This window comes from Phoca vitulina, unplaced genomic scaffold (assembly GCF_004348235.1).
Source record: "Phoca vitulina isolate PV1807 unplaced genomic scaffold, GSC_HSeal_1.0 scaffold5, whole genome shotgun sequence".
Classification (NCBI taxonomy): Eukaryota; Metazoa; Chordata; class Mammalia; order Carnivora; family Phocidae; genus Phoca; species Phoca vitulina.
In genome coordinates, this window is record NW_022589708.1 from 66,359,733 (window position 1) to 66,384,306 (window position 24,574).

Here is a 24,574-nt window from a genome sequence, read left to right on the forward strand (position 1 = left end):
ATATATATACCATGGAATACTATGCAGCCATCAAAAGGAATGAAATCTTGCCATTTGCAATGACGTGGATAGAACTGGAGGGTGTTATGCTGAGCGAAATAAGTCAATCAGAGAAAGACATGTATCATATGACCTCAATGATACGAGGAATTCTTAATCTCAGGAAACAAACTGAGGGTTGCTGGAGTGGTGGGGGTAGGAGGGATGGGGTGGCTGGGTGATAGACATTGGGGACAGTATGTGCTATGGTGAGTGCTGTGAATTGTGTAAGAGTGTTGAATCACAGACCTGTACCTCTGAAACAAAAATACATTATATATTAAAAAAAAAAAAGAAGATAGCAGGAAGGGAAAAATGAAGGGGAGGAAATCGGAGGGGGAGACGAACCATGAGAGACTATGGACTCTGAGAAACAAACTGAGGGTTCTAGAGGGGAGGGGGGTGGGGGCATGGGTTAGCCTGGTGATGGGTATAAAGAGGGCACGTACTGAATGGAGCACTGGGTGTTATACTAGACAATGAATCATGGAACACTACCTCAAAAACTAATGATGTAATGTATGATGAGTAACATAACATAATAAAATAAAATAAAAAAAAGAAAGGTATTGTTAGAAATGGTTAGAATTTCTCTGCAGATATAAATTTGACAATGACAATATTGAAACTTTGCAAGAATCACATATTATTATTATTATTATTATTATTATTATTATTTTCAACTTACAACTATGAAAACTGAATGTTAGAGAGATTAAGATCTGGAAGGAATAGTGCCAAGACACAATACCAAATGTTCTGACTCACAGTACTAATGGATTAATGGTGAAGTGATCTGGATTATAATCCAGGGTCTACCACTAATTATCTCTAGACCTTTATTTAATAAGTGTCAAAGAAATCATCTAACCAGTGTGGCCCCATTTCATTAATGTTACAGTAAGGTTAAACCAAATGTTCCAAACTCGGACTCTTATAGGAGGCAAATAGATATGTGTATAAATGAAGCATGCCGCATGTGGATTTCTTCAGACTGGACAGTGCATGTCCTGTCTAAAAGTGCCCCTCAGTGCTCAGCTCAAATCAATTATTGTACCATGTTGCCAGTTCTTCAGTATTTTTCAAAAGAAACATGAACTCTGGACTTCCTTATAAAATCACCTAATCTGTAATTTAATGCAAATGTTTAAAAACACTGTGGAGACCAAACATGTCAGGCCACATTTAGCCCATTTTCTACTTTTAAACTAGTACCAGAGAGATCCTCCCTTCCTTGAACTTGGGACGTAAACCATTTATTAGGCATCTACCAATACAAGAGCAACATGAATAAATGAAAATTTGTATATATGTGCCTATGGATGGTAGTTTTTGTCTTTTAAATGTAAGCACATTACATATTTCGACATAAGAAATAAGCTAACAAAATTACAGTCCTTTGGATCGAAACTTGCTTTCTCTTCTCAATTAAATGGAATGTAGAACTTTATCTGCCACCTCAGAGTTTCAAAATTTAATCTGTTTATGTAACTCACAGATTCACACTTCCTAATCTAGAGGTAACAGTTGGGCTTAACACATGTTCTGGTTTAAAATAAAGATTATATTTCAGTCCCTCTTGCACTAAAGAATAGGCAACAACAACAATAAAAAAAGAATTTTTAAAAAAGTAATATCTGAATGAAATTATGAGTTAAATATACTAAGTAGTAATACTGGCAACATAAAACCAATTTAATTTGCCTTCTTCACTGGTTGCCTTGGTATTAAAAAATAAACATTTTAATAAGCATTTATGTAGAATTATACATACTCAAAATATTTAATATTTATGTTTCTAATCCAATCATTTTCAAGTAAAATAGATTATTTATGTTGCAAAGCACTGATCAAAAGCAGATTTAATTATTTTGGAGGAGTAAAACATATGAGTTAGTTTGTAGAAATAAAAGTATTTAATTGAGGGAATTTGGGGGACGAGTATATATGACATTAAAACACTGGAGAAGCAGCCCAAATAAGGAAGAGGGGAGTCAAGGAGTTGGATGACCCAAGGGCAAGTTGGAGTTTAGAGTTTAATCAAGTAGAGTAGTGGTGCTTCCTTATGTTGATGATATTATACCAAGAAAAGCAATATGTAAATGATTGAAATAGCAACTGGACGAAGAGGAACATGTGTTCTAGCCAGTAGAGCTCCCTTACATTAAGGGATTTTTTGAATTTGAAAAAAACAAAGGCAACAAAAGCAAATATAAACCAGTGGCCCATTGGGCTACATCAAACTAAAAAGCTTCTGCACAGTGAAGGAAAACCACCAACAAAATGAAAAAGCTATCAAATAGTAGGAGAAAATATTTGCAAATCATATGCCTGATTAGGGGTTAATATCCAAAATATATAAAAAACTCATATAAGACCAAAAAAAAAAAAATCTGATTTAAAAATAGGCAAAGGACCTGAATAGACATTTTTCCAAAAAAGACATATAGATGGCCAACTGACACATGAAAAAATGCTCAAGATCACTAATTAGGGAAATGTAAATCAAAACCACAATGACCTATTACCTGACACCTGTTAGAATGGCTATTACCAAAAAGACAAGATATAAGTGTTGTCAAGGATGTGTAGGAAAGAAAATCCTTTTGCACTGTTGGTGGGAATGTAAATGCAACAACTACGGAAAACAGTATGACATGTTTTCAAAAACTTAAAAACAGGGGCACCTGGGTGGCTCAGTCGGTTGAGAGGCTTGGTTTTGGCTCAGGTTATGATCTTGGGGTCTGGGATGGAGCCCCACCTTGGGCTCCACTCTCAAGTGGAGTCTGCTTGGGATTCGCTCCCTCTCCCTCCGCCCCTCCCCTCCCCACTCACAAAGGCAAACACAGGTGCTCATGCGCTCTCTCTCTCTCCCTCTATCAAATAAATTTTTAAAAACTGAAATATTATAAAAAACTTAAAGATAGAACTACCATAGGATCTAGCAATTCGACTTCTAGATATTTATCCAAAAAAACAAAAAAAACATTAATTCAAAAAGATATATGTACCCCCATGTTCACTGCAGCATTATTTACAAGAACCAAGACATGGAAGCAACCTAAGTGTCCATAGATGAATTAATGGATAAAGAAAATGTGGTATATATATGTATACAATGGGATGTTATTCAGCCATAAAAAAGAATGAAATCATGCCATTTGTAAACAACATATGGACCTTGAGGGCATTATGCTAGGTGAAATAAGTCAGACAGAGAAAGACCAATACTATATGACCTTACATATATGTGGAATCTCAAACAAAGAACTCATAGATACAAAGAATGACCACAGGTGGAGGGCGGGGGTGATAGATAGATAAATTGGTGAAGGTATTCAAAAAGTGTAAGCTTCTACTTTTAAGAGGAATAAGTTCTGAAGATACAATATACAAAATGTTGATTAGAGTTAATAATACTTTATTGTATATTTGGAAGTTGCTAAGAGAATAGATTTAAAAGTTCTCAGTACACACTAAAAATTATGACTATGTGAGGTGACTGATGTGTCAACTAACCTTATTGTGGTAATCATTTCACAATATATACATATCTCAAATCATTATGTATGCTTTAAACTAATACAATGTTATGTGTCAATTTTATCTCAGTAAAACTTGAATAAAAGCTTTGAAATTTAAAAAAGTAAAATTACTGTATTGTCAGTTTTATACAGTGCAATAAATAGTTAAAAACATAAAGTTCAAAATCAGTTGGACTCAAGTCTGAATCTGAACTCTATCACTGATTAGATGTGTATCCATCCACAAGTTATTTACCTCTCACTTGTTACACACCTAACAGATAAAATAGTAAATAGAGTACTTTGAACAATAAATATATGGATCTTTAAAAGCAACTCAAAATGGTAGCTGCTATTACTGTGTTCTTTTCTACTTAGTATTATAGTTATTTTTTTATGTTCAATATTTTTTCATAAATGTCACTCAGAAAACATTTACCATAAACTTTATGTATGTATGTAATGGTATATTGCACTTACGGTAGAGAACATTCAGATATCTGTTAACATAGTTGCTAATGAGGCAAAGCCTCATTGAGTAGAACCCTAATCACCCAAACTGGAATTATTTAATATGAATATGAGAAAATGTTCCAGAAGATGCTAAGCTCAACTAAATTAAGTTTATCTAATTGCTACAAGAGCAAAGACTTGTCATTTTCTAATACTAATACCTGAAAACTTCACCAATGTCAAGAATATAGCCATTTTCCATTGAAGTTATGTAAGAATAACATATATATAGCAATACCTGTTGCTCTTCTAGGATCACTATGTGACAAGTGCTGCTGATTTTAATAATGACATTGCAACATTCCATGAATTATATTTCCTGATGTATAACTAAGAGAATGTTGCCACCTGTATATTGTAGTTTTCCCTTCAAAATGAATAATCCACCTGAATTCATTAAAAGTAATTCAGACTCTAATATCTAATATCTACATTTCCAAACTTCTCTAGGAAAATACATAAATAGGATCAATCCATTCTTCTGCTACAATTTCTTAATAATTCCAAATGACTGGAAAATCAAAATTCCCTATTTTGATATTCAAAATCTCCAAAAACTTGGTTTCAATCTATCATAATCATCCTCACATTCCACCATAAACCACTCAGCCTATCTACTCTGTATTCTACCATGAATCCATGCCTGATTGTGGATTAATCCATAAACACATCCTACATCCCTTGCTTCTATCCCTGTAATCATGCCCTCTCTTCTCACATTCTATCATCATGTCCTGCTCATCCTTCTGAAATTTATGTATTTTTCAAGAACCCTAAAAAACTTTGTCTACGAAGAGTTCCTAAAGCCTTTGTAGCTGAAATTAATCATCCTTTCACAAAACTTTATAGTATTTGCATTATATTTCCTTTTGGGTACACATTTCAACTTTCAATTATAAACATTTAGGGATATAATTATTCTCATAAAGAGTATAAGCTTGATCATTTTTAATCCTAAAAGCTTAGAACAGTTCCTTGAATATCATCAATATTTGATATACTGATGAATTTTATTCAATTGCATGCCCTACAATCATTATTACCATCTCTTAATAAGCAAGAATGTAAAGAAAAGATTATAGTCACAAACATGTCAACAAATGGCAAATAGATCAGCACAGAAAATTTCTGTGCATGAAGTCAGTACTTCAATACAGTGGATAATTGTTCACCCAATCAAATCTTCTTTTTAAAGATTTCTTTATTTGAGAGAGAGAGAGTGCGCGCACATGCAAGCAGGAGCAGAGGGAGAGAGAGAAGCAGACTCCCCACTGAGTGCAGAGCCTGAGACATGGGGCTTGATCCCAGGACCCTGGGATCATGACGTGAGTGAACTGAAGTCAGACACTTACCTGACTGAGCTACCCAGGTGCCCCACCCAATTAAATCTTTAAAAATTATGATAATGGCAGATAACCAAGTATCAGCACTATAACTACAATATTTCAAATATTAAATAAAAGAAACATATCACTGATACTAACCAATATCCAAGAGAAGTATTTAACATAATGATACCAAGAAACTACTTATATCAAATTAATCATTTGCCAATATTAAGCAATTTCATGTAACTCATTCTTCTAATGCCAATAAAAGTTTTTAACATGCATGCAGTTGCATAGAAGAATGGGTACTGCGATAAGCTAGAAATTTTTAAAATTAAACTGCAAAAGCAATCAATATTATATAATCATAAAAGATATATTTTGTAGAAATGATCTGGTTGGACACATGTATAAATAAATATAATCCAGTACAGTAAAACTCCAAAATTTCTATATCACTACTGTCATTCATTTGTATAATAATTACTGAGCGCCGAAGGATATGGAAATAAACCTCCTCTCACTGGGCTGACGCTCCATAGTCTCAAACAATTGTGTGACCTCTACTACCTCTCTTCTGCTACTAGTTAACACCTGCTTTCTGCTAGGGCTCATGGAGCCTCCCCCTGTAAATGTACAGCTCTATACTTGGCAAAGAATGCACAAGAAACCCACAGAAAGACTTCTGCCCCTACCCCAACAGCTTGCTCCTTTTTTGCTCCCTGTTCCACATATTCTAGCTGTTTCAAGCTGCCCTGAATTCTGATCTCAACCTCCTCAGCTCAGCTGCCTCCACAGCTAGAATATGTGGAAATATTTTTATTGGCCCCAGCTAGATATCAACGGTGAATACCAAGCTCATATTAAATATAGTCCTACTCTCAAGGATCTCAGGCCTGTGCTGTGTATTGACAAGTGTCAAAAACAGATGCTTTGTACATTTTGCCCATATTTATAGTTATTTACAGTAGTACAGCACATTCAGTACCAGTTGCTCCAACATGGAACAAAATCAGAAATCAGGTTGAATGTTTTCTGAAATTAATTAATTAAGCCAACACTTATTTCTTGTCCTTTTATTTTAACCATTCTGACTAAAGGTGTAAAGCGATACCTAATTGGGGTTTTGATTTGCATTTCCCTGATGATTAGTGATGTTGAGCATCTTCTCATGTGTCTGTTGGCCATCTGTATGTTTTCTTTGAAAAAATGTCTATTCAGGTCCTCTGCCCATTTTTTAATTGGATTGTTTTTTTGGAGCTGAGTTGCATGAGTTCCTTATATATTTTGGATATTAATCTCTTATTGGATATATCATTTGTATCTTCTCTCATTCAGTAGGTTGACTTTTCATTTTGTTGGTTATTTTCCTTCACTGTGCTGAAACTTTCTATTTTGATGCAGTCCTAATAGTTTATTTTTGCTTTTGTTTCTCTTGCCTTAGGAGACATATCTAGAAAAATGTTGCAAAGGCCAATGTCAGAGAAAATATTGCTTGTGCTCTCTTCAAGGATTTTTATGATTTTCAGGCCTCACATTGAGTTGTGTTTATTTTCAGCCACTGTAGAAGACAAGTATGGTGGGTCCTCAAAAGATTGAAAATAGAAATACCCTGTAATCTAGTAATTCCACTACAGAGTATCTACCCAAAGAAAATGAAATCACTAATTTGGAATGATATATGCAACCCTATGTTTATTGCAGCATCATTTATAATAGCCAAGATATGGAAGATGATGGTTGCTAGAGGAGAGCAGGATGGGTAAAGGGGACTGCAGATACAAGGTTCCAGTTATGGAATGAATAAGTCACAGAAATAAAAGGCACAGCATTAAGAATATAGTCAATGATATTATAATAGTGATGCATGGTGACAAATGGTAGCTACAGTTGTACTGAACATAGCATAATGTATAAACTTGTCAAATCACTATTGTGTACCTAAAATGTATATAACATTGTGTCAACTCTACTCAAATAAAAATTTAATTAAGAAATTTTGTAATTAGGGGCGCCTGGGTGGCTCAGTTGGTTAAGCGACTGCCTTCGGCTCAGGTCATGATCCTGGAGTCCCGGGATCAAGTCCCACATCGGGCTCCCTGCTCAGCAGGGAGTCTGCTTCTCCCTCTGACCCTCCTCCCTCTCATGCTCTCTGTCTCTCATTCTCTCTCTCGCAAATAAATAAAATCTTAAAAAAAAAAAGAAATTTTGTAATTAGATAGGTTTTAAGAGATTGTTTTGCAAATTCCAATTGTCATCCCCACAGAAAAAAAAATCAATTGAAGTTGAGAAGCTTCATGAACCTGAACTGGTTTTAAAGCTATCTTCTCTATGAAGCACTTCTCAGTTCCTATAATCAGAATCCTTTTCCATGATCCCATTGGACTTACTGTTCTCAGATTATATCATGATTATAAATTCAACCAACTTCACTTTTTAGCTTTTTGTATGTTTTTCTCCCTCACTTGGTTATAAGTTCCTTAAAGGTAATTTACAGCTTTGCATGTTCCATAATGCCTATAATAGTGCTCCATGCATAGAAATGACTTAACAAATGTTCTCTGAATTTTAAAGTTGTATGAGGAAATTTATCTAAATAGAATCTTCAGTTTTTCCTCTAGTCATTTTAAAGCGACTTTAAATGACTTTTCCTTATTCACAGAAAATTCAGAATTTAAAATAAAATTATCCATTAATCTTTTTCTAACTTTTCGGCATTTTTATTTTCTAATCTCTTTTTGACAATATACATCCACTTTATATTTAATTGCACTCATACTTTTAAGACTAAAAATATAACACTCATACTTTTAAGACTAAAAATATACCCATTTCTTCTTTGATTTTGGTCTTCTTTCTGGATTGAATTCATCACAAAACTTTTGTTTTCTACTACTGCTAAAACCTACCACTTCTCAGTTTTTATTTCTTTAAATATCTTTCTTTGGCTCTTTTTTGCTTCTTTTTGCTTTTTTGTGCCCTTTCCTTTACTTACTACATGTATAAAAGAGTTGGTTGTTTAGGGGCGCCTGGGTGGCTCAGTCGTTAAGCGTCTGCCTTCGGCTCAGGTCATGATCCCAGGGTCCTGGGATCGAGCCCCGCATCGGGCTCCCTGCTCAGCGGGAAGCCTGCTTCTCCCTCTCCCACTCCTCCTGCTTGTGTTCCCTCCCTCGCTGTGTCTCTCTCTGTCAAATAAATAAATAAAATCTTTAAAAATAAAATAAAATAAAATAAAAGAGTTGGTTGTTTTGAGAAACACACAACCATTAAGTATGAATATGAAATCACCAATGTTCTTCACCACACACTGAACTTAAGCAATAAAATCTTTTTCCAGCTGAAAGTCTTGTACCAATAATTACTAATAAAATTCATTCCTATAATCTTCAATGAATTTAAGTGAAAAGTACTAGAAAACACTCAAGATATCACTCTGTTTGGTTCATGGTTACTATCCTTTTAAAACAATGTCTGAAACAGGTCATTAATTCTTCTTATCTTTTTTTATATGTCTATCATGCTTAAGATCTGAATACCTGCTTTTTTTTTTTTAAAGATTTTATTTATTTATTTGACAGAGAGACACAGCGAGAAAGGGAACACAAGCAGGGGGAGTGGGAGAGGGAGTAGCAGGCCTCCCGCCAAGTGGGGAGCCCAATGTGGGGCTCGATCCCAGGACCCTGAGATCATGACCTGAGCCGAAGGCAGACGCTTAACGACTGAGCCACCCAGGTGCCCTGAATACCTGTTTTCTAAAAATAATGATTGAAATACTGACAAATGTATTGTTAAATACTGTAATTAGCTTTTCCACATTGGCATTTTAACAAGTCTGAAATGTATGTACATTCTATTGTCTGGAACAAAACCTTTACTTTCGTTTTGTTCATATTGCTCACAATGGAATAAATAATGTTTAATATATTCTCTGGGAAGTCATAAAATCTTGGGAAATATAATGTAATAAGTCTAATAAAACATATTCTTATTTGAAAAAAAAAACTGGCCTTAAGTTTTTCAGTCTACGATGCAAATATATTCCCTACTTTGGTTTGTAGGAACAAAACAACCTCACATCATAATTAAATATAACATTTTTAGTTTTTTTAAAATTATGATGCAATTTAAATGACTATAAAGATAATCTATTAAAATATGATAATTTTCTTATATTTACTCCATTTTAGTATTTAGATTACTTCCAACATTTCAAAATTATATATTAAGGTATAATAAGCATGCTTACGCATAAATATCAGTATTCACTAAATTATTCCTTGAAGGATTTTCAGAAGCACAATTGTTATATAAAATGGTATGAGTAGGATGGGGGTGAGAATGAGGAGTGACTGCCAATAGGCATGTAGGGTGATAGAAATGTTCTAAAATTGGATTGTGGTGATGTCTGTACAACTCTGTAAGTTACTTAAAATAATTTACTTGTACACTTAAAAGGAGTGAATTGTATGATATGTAAATTACATTTCCATAAAGTTGTTATAATTTTTCAAAAGAAAAAAGAAAACAGGGACATTCTCCAACAAGACATTGAGAGACATGGAATGAGAAAGGAAAATATAACCCATACATATGGAAAAGAGCAGGCAACAGAAACTGCCAGTGAGAGCAAATAGATGTCAGATTTAACAGAAAAAGACTCCAAAGTAGCCATTAAAAATACACTCAAAAAACTAAAAGAAAACCATAATTAGAGAAGTAAAGGTAGGTATGATGACAATGTCATATTAAATAGATTATCAGGGTGCCTGGGTGGCCTAGTCGGTTAAGCGTCCAACTCCTGGTTTTGGTACAGGTCTGATCTCAGGGTCATAAGATCAAGCCCCACACGGGCTCAGCACAGAGTCTGCTTGAGTTTCTCTCTCTTCCTCTGCCCCTGCCCCCATGCTTGCTCTCTCTCACTCACTCTCTCACTGAAATAAGTAACTAAATCTTTAAAAAAGTTACTAAATAGAGAATAACAATTAAGAGAGAAATACTATGAAAAAAAATCCAAATGGAAATTCTAGAGCTGAAAAGTGTAACTGAATTGAAAATTTTTCTACAGGTGCTCAACAAAAGGTTTGAACAGAGGACAGAATTAGCACACATGAAAATAATAAAGATTATGTAATCCAAAAACCAGAAAGAAAAAAGAGTAAAGAAAAATTGGAGCCTCAGAGAAATGTGGGAAACAACTAAGTATACCAACATATGCAAAATGGGAATAGCAGAAGTAGAGAAGAAAGAGAAAAGAGAAAAATATTAAAAAACTTGATGAACTGAAAACTTCCCCAATTTTTGGAAAACATTAATTTGCACTTTCAGAAAGCCCATGAACTCAAAGAAAAATAAAAGCAAAGAAATCTACAAACAGAAAAATCATAGTAAAAATGCTGGAAGCTAAAGACAAGGAGACAATCTTAAAAGCAGCATGAGAAAAATGACTCTTCACCTAAAAAAGAACACCAATAAGATCAAAAGTTGACTTCTCACCTAAAAAAATGGAGGCCAGAACATAGTGAAATAAAACATTCAAAGTGCTCAAAGAAAAAACTTTCAACCAAGAATTTATATCCAGAAAAGCTATCTGAAAGCAAAATGAAATACATTCACAAAAAAATAAAAATGGAGATAATTTGTTGCTATCTGACCCACCCTACAAGAAATAACAAATGGAGTCCTTCAAATGAAAAGTAAGAAACCCAAAAAACAATTTGCACACACACACAGGGACAAATATTAAAGATAAGTAAAGTAAAATCAAACAAGTATAATCAAATCTCTGAAAAGGAAAACCAAAGTAAGGAAGCAACAAATACTAAACAATATAAGAAAAAATTCTTAAAATATAAAAAGATGCAAAACTACATACTGAAAGTACACACCACTTATCTGAGAAATCAACTCCAAACAACCAAGACATATCTAGCAAAATTACTAGATATAAGGAAAAAAAAATCCTTTGAACATGTAGGCAAAAAGAACAAGTGCCTGACAACAGAAAAGATATTAGAACTGTCATCAGACTTTCAACAAAACATTTCAACCCAAAAGAAAATCAGTAACATATTTAAGACATTCAAAGAAAGGTTAGTCAAGGATTTTAAAAGCAGGCAAATGCCTTTCAAGTGTAAACACCCCTAATAAACTAATAATGAAATGCAGTTCTCAAGAAATACTATTCCCATAAGCCCTTCTAGAGAAATACACTACAGAATGAGCTTCAGATAGCCAAAATACATCAATATAAGGAATGTGATGAAACAAATATATAAGTACTTAAAGGACTGCAACTAAGGATTTTTAAAATTGAGAACAGTATGTAATAACTACATATACTCACAGTGTAGATCATACCATGTATTAGTCTGTTAGTGTTGCTACAACAAAGTACCAGAGTCTGGGTAGTTTAAACAAAAATTTATTTCTTTACAATTCTGGGGGCTAGAAGTCTAACTAAAATCAAGGTGTCAGCAGACCTGGTTCCTTCTGAAACCTCTTCTCCCTGTATCTTCATATGGTTTTCCCTCTGTGCATGTTTGTATCCTAATTTCCTCTTATAAGGACACCATTCATATTAAATTAAGACCCACCTTAATAGCCACTTAAGTTTAATTACCTCTTTAAAGACCCTATCTCTAAATATGGTCACATTCTAAGCTACTGGGATCTAGGACTTCAGCATAAAAATTTGGGGGGGAATACAATTCAGCCTATAACATACTTACACTATTAAAAAATGGCAAGGAGAATGAAGAGAACATATGCAAAAGAAATTAACTATTTTCAGTAATAATGCCAGTAGAGTAATATTGGTAGTATTGTTCAGAGATTGTTGTACATGTAACTATGGGCTTTCCTAATCCTATCACCCTCTGTACACTTGACAACCACTATTCTCAATATAGAAAAAAGGAGATACAGATTTAACTTAGAGAAGGTCAAATTAAACCAAAGTCCTCAATTTCACACAAATAAAAACTAAGGATTCATGGAATAATGGCTGATTCCAGGACTGAAACAACAAAATGTTCAGAATGAGTCTGAAATACTATCATGGGAAATAGCAAGAAATCTATCAAAGACTACAGGGTCAGGTCAAGGGACTAAGGAACCAATTGGAACAGACATTCATTGCTCAAAGGTGGGACAATTTTAATTTCAAAAAGAACAGTAACGGCTACAGATTGAAACACTTCAAATACATTTAAATCCATGAGTTTATAATGAAATTTTAAAAACAGTAATTGAAGATCTTTGAATAATGAAGAAATGAAATTAGGTTATACATTTCCCCTCTTGACCATCAGGAAGCATTATTAGACTGAGTTGGTGGAGTAAAAACATGTTAGTATATACAAAATGTTCCAATAATTAGATAAAAACCTTGTAGGAATTACAGATTTTAATTTAAGACCAGTGAGTAAAAATTATATGAACTGGATAATAAAATAAGTCTAAAGGCATTGCATTAGTGGGGGTAGGTAGAAGCAGGTCACTGGAAAAATAGAACACTTTTCTCACCATTCACCGAAATTCTAGGATTTTAAACATAGTATAGCTTTAAAGTAATACACCTGAGTTTTTAAAAGATTTTATTTATGTTTTTGAGAGAAAGAGAGCACGTGAGAGAGAGAAAGAAAGAGAGAGTGCACATATGGGGGGGACGGGGTGGAGAGGGACAAGCAGACTGCCTGCTGAGCAGGGAGTCCAAGGCAGAGCTCAATCCCAGGGCCCTGGGATCATGACCTGAGCCAAAGGCAGAGGCTTAACCAACTGAGCCACCAGGCGCCCCACATCTGATTTTTTAAAAATTTTTATTATGTATGTTAATCACCATACATTACATCACTAGTTTTTGATGTAGTGTTCCATGATTCATTGTTTGCATATAACACCCAGTGCTCCATGCAGAACGTGCCCTCTTTAATACCCATCACCAGGCTAACCCATCCCCCACCCCTCTCCCCTCTAGAAGCCTCAGTTTGTTTCTCAGAGTCCATAGTCTCTCATGGTTCATCTCCCCCACCGATTCCCCCCCTTCATTTCTCCCTTCCTACATCTTTTTTTTTTTTTAACATATATTATTTGTTTCAGAGGTACAGGTCTGTGATTCAACAGTCTTACACAATTCACAGCACTCAATGTCTATCATCCAGCCACCCCATCCCTCCCACCCCCCACCACTCCAGCAACCCTCAATTTGTTTCCTGAGATTAAGAATTCCTCATATCAGTGAGATCATATGATACATGTCTTTCTCTGATTGACTTATTTTGCTCAGCATAATACCCTCCAGTTCCATCTACATCATTGCAAATGGCAAGATTTCATTCCTTTTGATGGCTGCATAATATTCCATTGTATATATATACATCTTCTTTATCCATTTCATCTGTCAATGGACATCTTGGCTCTTTCCGTAGTTTGGCTATTGTGGACATTGCTGCTATAAACATCAGGGTGCATGTACCCCTTCGGATCACTACATTTGTATCTTTGGGGTAAATACCCAGTAGTGCAATTGCTGGGCCGTAGAGCAGCTTTATTTTCAGCTTTTTGAGAAACCTCCATACTGTTTTCCAGAGTGACTGCACCAGCTTGCATTCCCACCAACAGTGTGGGAGGGTTCCCCTTTCTATGCATCCCCGCCAACATCTGTCGTTTCCTGACTTGTTTTTAGCCATTCTGACTGGTGTGAGGTGGTACCTCATTGAGGTTTTGATTTGGATTTCCCTGATGCCGAGCGATGTTGAGCACTTTTTCATGTGTCTGTTGGCCATTTGGATGTCTTCTTTGGAAAAATGTCTGTTCATGTCTTCTGCCCATTTCTTGATTGGATCATTTGTTCTTTGGGTGTTGAGTTTGATATTTTAAAGCAAATATAGCTAAACAAATATGATCACAAGTGGTATATTTTCCAAAAGAATCACCTTAGAAATAATATAATGTCTATTACTCAAAACATTCCTTATATCTAGGATTTTTAAAAACATTTTCAGAATTTACAGCATTTTTAAAGATCTTTATTAACAGGTGCTTGCAGTTTGCTGACTTTTTTGAAAAAAAAATTTAAGTTGTAAACATTTATTACAAATTAAAAATGAGGTTCTTAAAAATCTCAACTTTTCCAGATATGAGACAATTTAAAAACCTTTATAAGTGTATTGAGGAAAATAAGGCTTTAAAAAAAAATGTTTGCCATTATCAAAAAAGAGACGTCTTTAGGTAAAGATAGTAAAAACTCCAGTCTGCAGAGATATGCAGAAAGTTTTAATTATCTGGTCAATGAACAAAAATCAAGCACTTGAAATCTTCAGCTCCAACCTTCTGTTATTTTTTATTGCAGCAACTTCGTATTCACTTCCTCTTGTTGGATGATTAAACCAATGGTAAGATGATAGCAGAGATTTAGGTAAGCCTGCATTTACTCAGCCCTACACAGCCTTGGTAGGGGACTAATTCTCCACTGGTGGACCAGCAGCTTTGTCTCTTTGCCATCTTATCACTTAGGGTTTTCTGGGCTTCTGTGTTGTGGTAATTGAAGTTGTAGCAGTACAGATGTTGAGGTGGCTGCTGAACTTGGGTCTCATCTCCTTGATTTTCCTTATCTCTTTCACTGCCATCCTCTTTAGGCTATCTTTGGCAAGGAGGGCCCCTGTGGAATGGTCATTTATAACGCCAATGCATATTCTGTCTCACTGGTCTACCTTGCTCTCCTGCACCCTGGTTGTCAGCACCCTCCATCACTTCTCCCCGCACAGGAAGGTAGGAATACTCTGGTCAAAACCCATCGGGTTTCCACACGTAGTAAAGTGGGCACCATGGCCTGCATTAGGGCCTGGCCTTCAGGAGCACTTTCCGATCCTGCATTCTTTTCCCCATTCTCACTATTCTGGAAATTCTACTAATAATTGCATGGAGGACCCCTGCAACATGGATAGTGTTCATAATTTAGCAGATTACAGCCTGCTGCACATTTACTGCCTTGCACTGGCAATCTACCAGGGCCTGTAACATTTGTTGCCTTGCACCCTTTTTATCCTTTCAATGATATCAAACTCGACAGGCTCTCCATCTTGTATACTACAAAGGTACTTCCTGGGGTTATTCTTTTTTATGGCAGTCTGGTGTACAAATACATATTCTTTGGTGTCATTCCTGTTGATTAAACCATATCTGTTTCTCACGCTGAACCATTTTACTGTTCCCAAAAACTTCCTTGTAATGAACTTGACCCTTCAGGCACTGCCAATATGAGGCCGCCCTTGCTGCCACTCACTTTGAGGCTAGATCTCGGCCTCACTGCTCAAGGTTGCAGTGATGGTGAGTGGAGCCAGCAGCAGCAGTGGTGGTTCTTGGTGAGGAGAAGGTGGACAGGAGAGCTGCTCAGGGCTCTCTGGGATCCGCTCTCCACTTCCACTCTTGATTGAACTCTGTAGCATTTTAAATTACATTTTTGAAGGCAAACTGTCATCCTCAAGGGATGGATTTAATTTTTGGAAAAAGAAAAACAACTTGAAGCCATGTCTGATGAATTAATAGGTGTCACAAAACGATCTATTATCAAAAATATAGCATAGCTCTAAAGTAAAGAGAACTGTTTTCTTGTGTCACTTAAAAACTGACCCTTCAAAAGCAATTCCAAAAAAACTGCAACTAACTTGAAAAATGGTAGCATACGTTGAGTATGTTCATATTATCCTAAAGATACTGACTAAAATGAAAAATCATTTAAAGTATGACAGTTTAAAAATAAAGCTTCACTATTTTGCAGAGAAAGTTTACATAATCATATTCATGTGCACATAAGTACATATTACTCAGAGGTTTTTCTATAAATTTTTATTTACAAATATATTGAGCATAAATAAATGTATACTACAGTAAAAGCAAATAATCAGGAGACCAGAAAAAAACAGCTACATATAAACAGTTCTTCAAAAGGACAAAATGATGGAAATGGGAGTTACAGAATATTAGAAAGGCAGAGAGATAAAGTCTTGTTATGCAATGTACTAGAACGATACAAGCAAAACTAAACAACTATACTTTCAATCATAAATTAATGTTTCTCTTTCAATTCTGAAAAAAAAATACTACTGTCTTCATTAAATAAAGGACTTTTCACCCATTTCAACTAACTGTAAGGTGATAATCAAGATCACCCATGACCTCCATGCTGCTAAATCCAATAGCCATTTCTCAGTCCTCAATTTACTTAACCTGTCAGCAGCATTTGAAAATTAATCACCTCCTCTTACTTTAAAAACATCCAGGACACCATACTTTCCTGTTCTCCTGCATTTTCCTCTTACTCCCTTGCTCTCCTTCTAATTTTCCCTTACTAGGTCCTTCTCATCTCCACAACCTGCAAACTTTGGCTTTTCCAAGGAGCCATTACTCAGTCATCTTTTATCTCCGAACTCATTCATTGGTATCTAAATCCAGTCTCATAGCTTTAAATCCTCTCTATACCCTACCAATGCTAAAGTTCCATCTCCAACCTAGACTTCCCCCCACCAAACTGCAGGCTTATATCACTTCTCCATTTAGATGTCTAACTGACCTCTCAAACATCATATGTCCAAAACCAAAACCTGACCTTACTCCCCAAAATTTGGTCTTTCCAAATCTTTCCTATCTTAGTAAATAAAAAACCCATCAATTCAGTTGTTCAGACTAAAATAATTGGGTCACCTTTGAATCTTCTCTTGTACCTTTAGCCCACATTCCCAGGGAAAGAAAATGCTACTGGCTTTACCTCCAAAATATATGCAAAACCTGACCTCTTAGAGTATTTTAGGTATAGCTTATCAAAACTCCAACCAAGTTCCACTATTTTCTATGGCTATCAGCCTTGTCTATACTCCCTCTATCTTAGTCACAGTGAAACACAGTGTTTGTTAACCTATCAAGTAAGATCCTATTAAGTGGCCTTTATACTTGCTGTCCCATGTGCCCTGAAAGCTCTCCCCCAAATATTCACCTGATTGACATCAACTTCACCTCCTTGAAGTCTTTAGTGCCATCTCCTCTATCACTCTATAAAAACTGCAGTCCACCATTTTCCATCATTTTTACATGCTTTATTTTTCCCATAGCACTTACCACCATCTAGCACACTATCTGTTTTTTTGGTTTTTGTCTGTCCCCTCCCATGATAATGTACATTCTCCTTCTCCCCAATAAAGGCAGGGATTTTTGTCTGTTTTGTTCACTGTCATATCCCTAGCACCCAGAACATCTAGAATAACAGTGCCAATAAACAATATTTAATAATATTTACTAAAAGAATAAATGGATGAATCAATGAATGCCTCTTACTCATATCTAGTTTACCTTCTCTCCATTAACTTGCATTAATTTATTTTGTTTCTCCTTTCCATTGAGTATATGTAGAATATATGTTATCTTTCATTTCAAAAAGAAGTCTATATAGCATAGGGAAATTAAATACTGGATACTTAACATTTCAAGAAAAGATATATGACTTTGAATTTGTTAATTTCATTTTGGCTATTGAATTTCAGTCAATATTTTTATATCCCACAGATATTTTTTAAAATATGAAAAGTTTGCATTTATATCCCCTCCCAGAATCTTCTATTAGAGCTGCCATATATATTAAATTTATGTATATTATAAACCAATAAAAGTATAATAATTTGTGCTTTAATCAGTAGTATACATTTTAAAGAAAGTAAGAGAAAAGATATTTTACTTATCCATATATTTATCATTCTGAATGTTTTCATTCATTCATTCTTAATGATCCAAGTTTCTTTCTTCAGAATTCTGGGTTGACAGGTTCTGCTCCAGCTCTATGGTTTCCCTGGGTTTCCCTGACTTTATTTGCCTTGGAGTTTACATAGTTCCTTCAATCTATAAATATAAGTTTGTTTGTTTGCGTGTTTTATGAAATTTGGGAAGTTCTCTACCATTATTTCCTCATATATTTTTTCTGGGCCTTTCTCTTATACATTGCATATGACATTTCAAAACCACCCCATATGTCTCTACGGTTTTCTTCTTTCCCCCCTAAATCTTTTCTCTCTCTTCTAATGGTTCTGTCAAACTATATCCAAGATTATTTATTTCTCTATCATATCAATTTTGCTAATAATAAACCCATACAGTGGATTTTTTTAACTTCAGATGTATTTTTCAGTTCTAAAATTTCCACTTTTTAAAAATTTTGTGGCTGATAATTCCCAGTTCATTACAAGCAAATTTTTTTGACCTCACTAGTTATAATAGCTCCCTAAAAGTGCTCACATAATAATTCCATGATTCTGGGCTACCTGGCAGTTGGTGTGTGCTGATTTTCCCTTTCCTTGAGAATAAGTCACATTTTCCTGGCTTTTCATAGGATGAGCGATTTTGGATTATATGCTGGACATGGTGAAAATTATTCTGTAGAGACCATCTTGTTCTGCAAAGTATTTGTTTTTGTTTCGTGGGGTCATTTTCTTGCTCAGATACAATTACAGACTGTTATACCTCCTATGTATGGTATCTCAGATCTCAGTTCAGTTCTTGAAGCCTTATTTACAATCTATTATCAGTTTGTCATGATCACCATGGTTTCAGGAGTTGGTGAGAGATTCAAGCTGAGTTTTTTTAAAATACAGAATTCAGATTCTTCTCTGGCTGTCTCTTTTCTGAGGTAGCCCATTAATCTCCATGTGATGTTGATTGGCCAAGTACTTTTTACGTTAATTTTTCTGGCCAGAAAGTTTTACTATCAGAGTAAAAAAATGGAGAATTCAGCCCATGCTGACCACTTGTTTCATGTTTTAACACCTCTCTAAAACCTGGTGGCATTTATTCAGTCTTTAGAGCCCTCACATAGTTGTTTTCTATATAATGTGCAGAATTTTAAGAGGTTATTGTGGGAATATCACTTTCTTAGGAGCTTGCCTATCCAAGCAAGTATCAGAAAACCTCCAAAGTGATTTTTTTAATGATTTTTATTTATTTGAGAGAGAGAGCGAATGCGTGCACAAGCAGGGGGAGGAGCAGAAGGAGAGGGAGAAGCAGACTCCCTGCTGAGCAGGGAGCCCAATGATGTGGGGCTTGATCCTAGGACCCTGGGATCATGACCTGAGCTGAAGGCAGACGCTTAACCAACTGAGCCACCCAGGCGCTCCTCCAAAGTGATTTTTAATTTTGGAGGCTGTTCCATACGTTTTCTCTGTATCAGTTAGATCTTTATCATAATATAATAAACTGATAAAGAATCGTTAGGCTATCATTTTCTTGAATGGAGGACAAAACACAAAACTTAATATTGAAAAATTTAGCAATGGAGATGAACTACTTGCCACAAGAGGCTATAAGATAATTAGGAAATGTCCAATAACAATTATAAAATATCAAAACTTTAAAATCTGTTTTGCAAGTTCATGTCAAAAGGCCACTGTATGTGTAAGACTTTATAATCTTGTAGACACTGAATAACCCTATCAAATAGAGCTCCACAATACACTTAACTCACAGTAAATTTTTCTATACTAGACAAAGTTACAATGAGAAATTCTGTTGTTTTACATATTACTTCCAAATCTAATGATTTATTTGATTAGTAATACCCTCCTTTTATTTACTGTTTCCCTAAAATAACTAAGTACAAAATATTCACTGCTCAAAACCAGACAATTCACAGAAAGAAAATTACCTAATACTCTAATGGTCAGCAAGTCAAAATCACACAGGCCAGGCTGCATAGTATATATAGTCTGAGGACATTATTTTGGGGGGAATTAATTTATTTTATTTCAGGGCCCAGATGTTGACATGCTATCTACATTAAGCCCAGAATCATAGGGAATACCAACAATTACACTTATTGGAAGCTCCATATAACGTGCATCAATGAATATAAATACATTATTATATAACAATTAATAATTCTAGCTTCATCTGTGATTTAAGCCAAATGTCAACTAGTTATTATATCCTGAACACCATAAAAGTTCCACTGCAGTTCTCTACCCCTTCAACTCATAGGAAGTGACTGCCTCCTACTTTACCCAAGAAAATTGAGACTATTATGTGCAAACCACTTCAGCTTTTTTCCTTGTCTTCATTTGTATCCTTTCCTCTTTCCCTTCATTCTCTGAATTTCTAGAAAACAACTTCAATATCAAAAATTTTTACAGATGCCTGTCCTGATAGTAATTCTATTTTTAATATTTACATATTGAGAAAATACATATACACCCATGGATTTACAGTCTATTTCCATTAATAACACAGGGCTCAGGGGGCACCTGGGTGGCAGAGTCGGTTGAGCATCGACTCTTGGTTTCGATTCAGGTCGTGATCTCAGGGTCGTAAGATTGAGCCTCAGGGGCTCCACGCTCAGCAAGGACTTGGCTTGGGACTCTCTCTCCCTCCGCCTTTCTCTCTCCCACTCTAAAATAAATAAATAAATCTTTAAAAAAAAAAAAAAAAACAAGGGGCTCAGTGGGCTATACCCAGAGGCTGGGAACTTTCAAAACTAAATACTTTTTCATGCAATGCCCAAAATTTAGAGGTATTTTCTTTTAAAAGTTCTGACTTTGATATAGGTACTCTATTGACTACGTTAGGATGCTAGGAATACATTCTCTATCACATGAGTATTTGTGTATACAACACAGTGACACAGGGTTACTACTCATTTTCACTTTTGTTATAAAAGACTATGATGAAAAAGAGCCATTATGACAAATTACTAAGTTTGCAAAGTGGTTCAAGACAATGTTTGCTCCTTTCTAAATAAGAGAATTACATAACTTGTTTATATTTAGTCCTTTTCTTTTTTCCTGCCAGGAAGCTCCCGTCAATTCTAAAATTGCACTATAGCAATCATATTGGATTTAGAGTTTGCATATCTCTTTTTTCTTCATTTCTATCTTAATTATGCATCATTGATTTGATTCATTTAATATCATTCTGGCAGTGCTTGAAGAAATCCACTTCAAATATTTTAGGCCAAGCCAAAGAAGCACAAAAGGAGGCAGAATGTATATTAATCCAAAAATCTGAATTACAGAAACATTCCTGTGCAAATCCAATACATGGCAGAACTAGGACCTAAACCAAAGGACGCACAGAAGAAAAAGTGCTGTATGAGCACAAATTCATTTCTAGGGATAGTAAAATTAATGATACGGACAAAAGATGGTAGCAAGTATTTTCACCTTGACATAAAAATGACGGCATTATTGTCATTTAATATTGTGATTATTTTAAAATCACTGGGAACAGAAATATTTTAGTACCCCTTTTTTCATAATACAATCTTCACACTGATTATTTAAACACTAAATTTTTAAAAAAAACAGCTCCTCCATGCAAGACATGTACTTCTTCAGAATTATAAATACTTTGACTTACACTGCATGATTTTCTCTCAGCTCCAAACAGTTTGGGATGTCACAGCTCCCAATGTGATTTAAATAAAACTCATATTTCCCTAGCCAGGGGTACTGCACACTAAAAACTAATTCATATATGTGAATGCAATATCTTGCCTAAATAAGTCTTCATTTTGAAAGTTAAAAAACAGAAGAGTATGATAAATCATATTAAATAATTGATTTTGCAAAATTCAGATACTCACTACTGTACTGACCTTCTCTGCCTATTGTAAAGGACGAGTAAAAGTAAAAACTAAAACTGAATTAATTTCAGCCACATGTGATTTTATACCATTTTCCTTTTAAATCTTTATTCTTTCCAGATTATCTCTAATTTGAACAATAATGGTCATTTCATTTGTTCATTATGTATTTCAAAATTTGAGATTTTAAGTACCACATTAAGCAATATGGTTTTATAAAATTTATTATTTCAGAATTATGTTAACAAAAGCCATGGCTTTCATATTAGAAAATAGTCTAAAGAATTTTCAAAGTTCATGAAAGGAAAATAGTGAAAAAGAGAAAAAGCACCTTTGAAACAAAATGAAACCTGTAATAACAGCTGAGTTCCAAAAAACAGAGACAACTTTTAAATCACATTGAAGAAAGATTATCACTATATGTTATATTGTATCACCGTTCACATAGAATTCACATAAAACTTTCCACAGAATTTGTAGTAAGATAGTTATTACTACCTTATATCCAGGTCCTAACTGATGAATTGCAAATATCTGCGCAGGGTTGAGCGCTTCGCTGAACACATACACGGCACCCAGCTGACCACAGAACACCCTATTTGCATCAGCAGTTTCTGAAGATCCGAGAAAGCACTTGTCATAGCTCTATTTTTAAAAAGTCATAAAAAAATCAATGTATTATTTTGTAATGATAAAATATTTAAGGATACCTGCCTTCACTGTCATGAATACCTTAAAATATAACAATAACAACAGAAGAAAGCATCACTTAAGACTTTATGGAGTATTTAAATAACAAAGGCCAGCTAAAGATTTTTAGAAAAAGTAAATCAGTTAAATATTTTGTATCTATAGAAAAGCAAAACAAACAATAATCATCTATTCATTAATCACGTAACCACTTTAGAAATGTTATACTTAAAGGCAAAGTGCTTATAATTTTATTTACAAAAGTAAAACTCATTTTAAAACTCTAATAATTTAACAATTGTCCATGTAGAGAGAAATTTATCTGAATCAGAGAATGATCATTCCAAATTTTAACCATAAACACATAAGGCCTAATTTTTGAAACTATCTAATTTCTCCACCAGGGATATATATTACTCTATTTCTCCACACTAAGTCAAGGACCCTATGAAGATCACTTCCCTCTCTTCAATGGGCAGGCATTATGTAGAACCAAAAAAATAATGATCACCGAAATCTGCCACCTAAAGTAGATGGTATGGTGCTCTCCATCTGGAGAGTTGAAGACCTTAAGAAGCCACACTTACCTAGACCCTTCCCATCTCTGCTTCTTAAAATCTCACCCCAGTTTCCTTCCCCCATCCTCACATATCATTCCACACCTTAGCACTAAAGAGCAAGACATTAAATATGTATGGTATCCCCTTGGTGCCTCAATAGAATGACAAAATATTTGTGAATGAATTATGAAGATAAAAACTCCCCATCAAATACCCATTCTGTAATTAAAACTATAGGAACTGAAGAATTTACTGCATGATGTTATGTGTACATATGTGTTATTGCCCAGGCTTCTCCATTTTTTGGTGTACTATTGCAAATAACTCAAAAATTTAAGTCTTTCTTTTCTTTCTTTCTCTCCCTCCCTCCTTTCTTTCCTTCCTTCCTTCCTTTTTAAATATAACTGTAGAGTTAGTGACAGTCAACAAAGTCTCTTGGGTTTCTTCCACTCTATAATAAAAACTCTCCCCTTTGGAAGGCAGACATGAAGCAGAATTTCATCTGTGTATCTAATTCTGACAAAATCATTCTCAAAAATTTACTGACTGTGGCCCAACTATGAGTTTCCAGGGCAGAAAAAGCAAACTTGTCCTATAAATGAACAGACAGTAAATATTCTAACCTTTTCAAGCCACATGTGGTTTCTGTCATATAATCTTTTTTGATTTTTGTTTGTCTGGATCTTTAAAAAAAGAAAAACCTCTAAAAATGAAAAACAAAACAAAACAAAGATTCTTAGCTCTCAGGTCATGCAAAAACAGGTCAAGGTTCAGATATGGTCTGCAGGGGGTACTCTTCCAACCCATGACTCAGGGAAAAAGCTATGGACTTTGCACATAGTACGATTTAAAAGAATACCAGAGAGAATAAGAAGAGACCCTGCTCTTAAGTAAATTAAAGTCTGGAGAGATACGGACAATACTGAGAGGTGAATTTTGTTAAAAAGAGGCAAGTTTTTATAAAACGAGGTATACTGGAATGCTCGTATATTATTGGGTTTGGAAGTACTTTTGGTACTAGAAAACATCTTTTACTTGGGTTCTAACATGTCAGGATAATGACAAGAGAAAGCCTAGAACAGAGTTCTTGAGGTTTTAACTCTAGATATTCTCTATCCAGAATCCAACTGTGTTACCTCCCTCACTACTAACAGGCTAGTCAAAACTAGTATTATGTTTGTTATTATTACAATAAGTCATTTAATTGATCTCCCTTCTTCTGTCATTTTTTCCTTCAGAATATTCTCAATACTGCAGCCTGATGGATATTTTTAAAATATGAACCAGCATTACATCACTTGTCTGCTC

General features: G+C 34.8%; 1 protein-coding gene and 1 pseudogene across 10 annotated transcripts in view; both read right to left on the reverse strand.

Moving 5' to 3' along the window:
- Positions 1–24,574, reverse strand: part of NBEA (neurobeachin) — a 696,015-nt gene that overhangs the window by 558,581 nt on the left and 112,860 nt on the right. For all 10 annotated transcript variants that reach the window (XM_032403205.1, XM_032403204.1, XM_032403196.1 and 7 more), the window contains exon 8: positions 22,515–22,661. In XM_032403205.1, the coding sequence (XP_032259096.1) occupies positions 22,515–22,661 (147 nt within the window). The remainder of the gene's footprint in view (positions 1–22,514; positions 22,662–24,574) is intronic.
- On the reverse strand, positions 14,582–15,645 carry LOC116631727 (annotated as a pseudogene).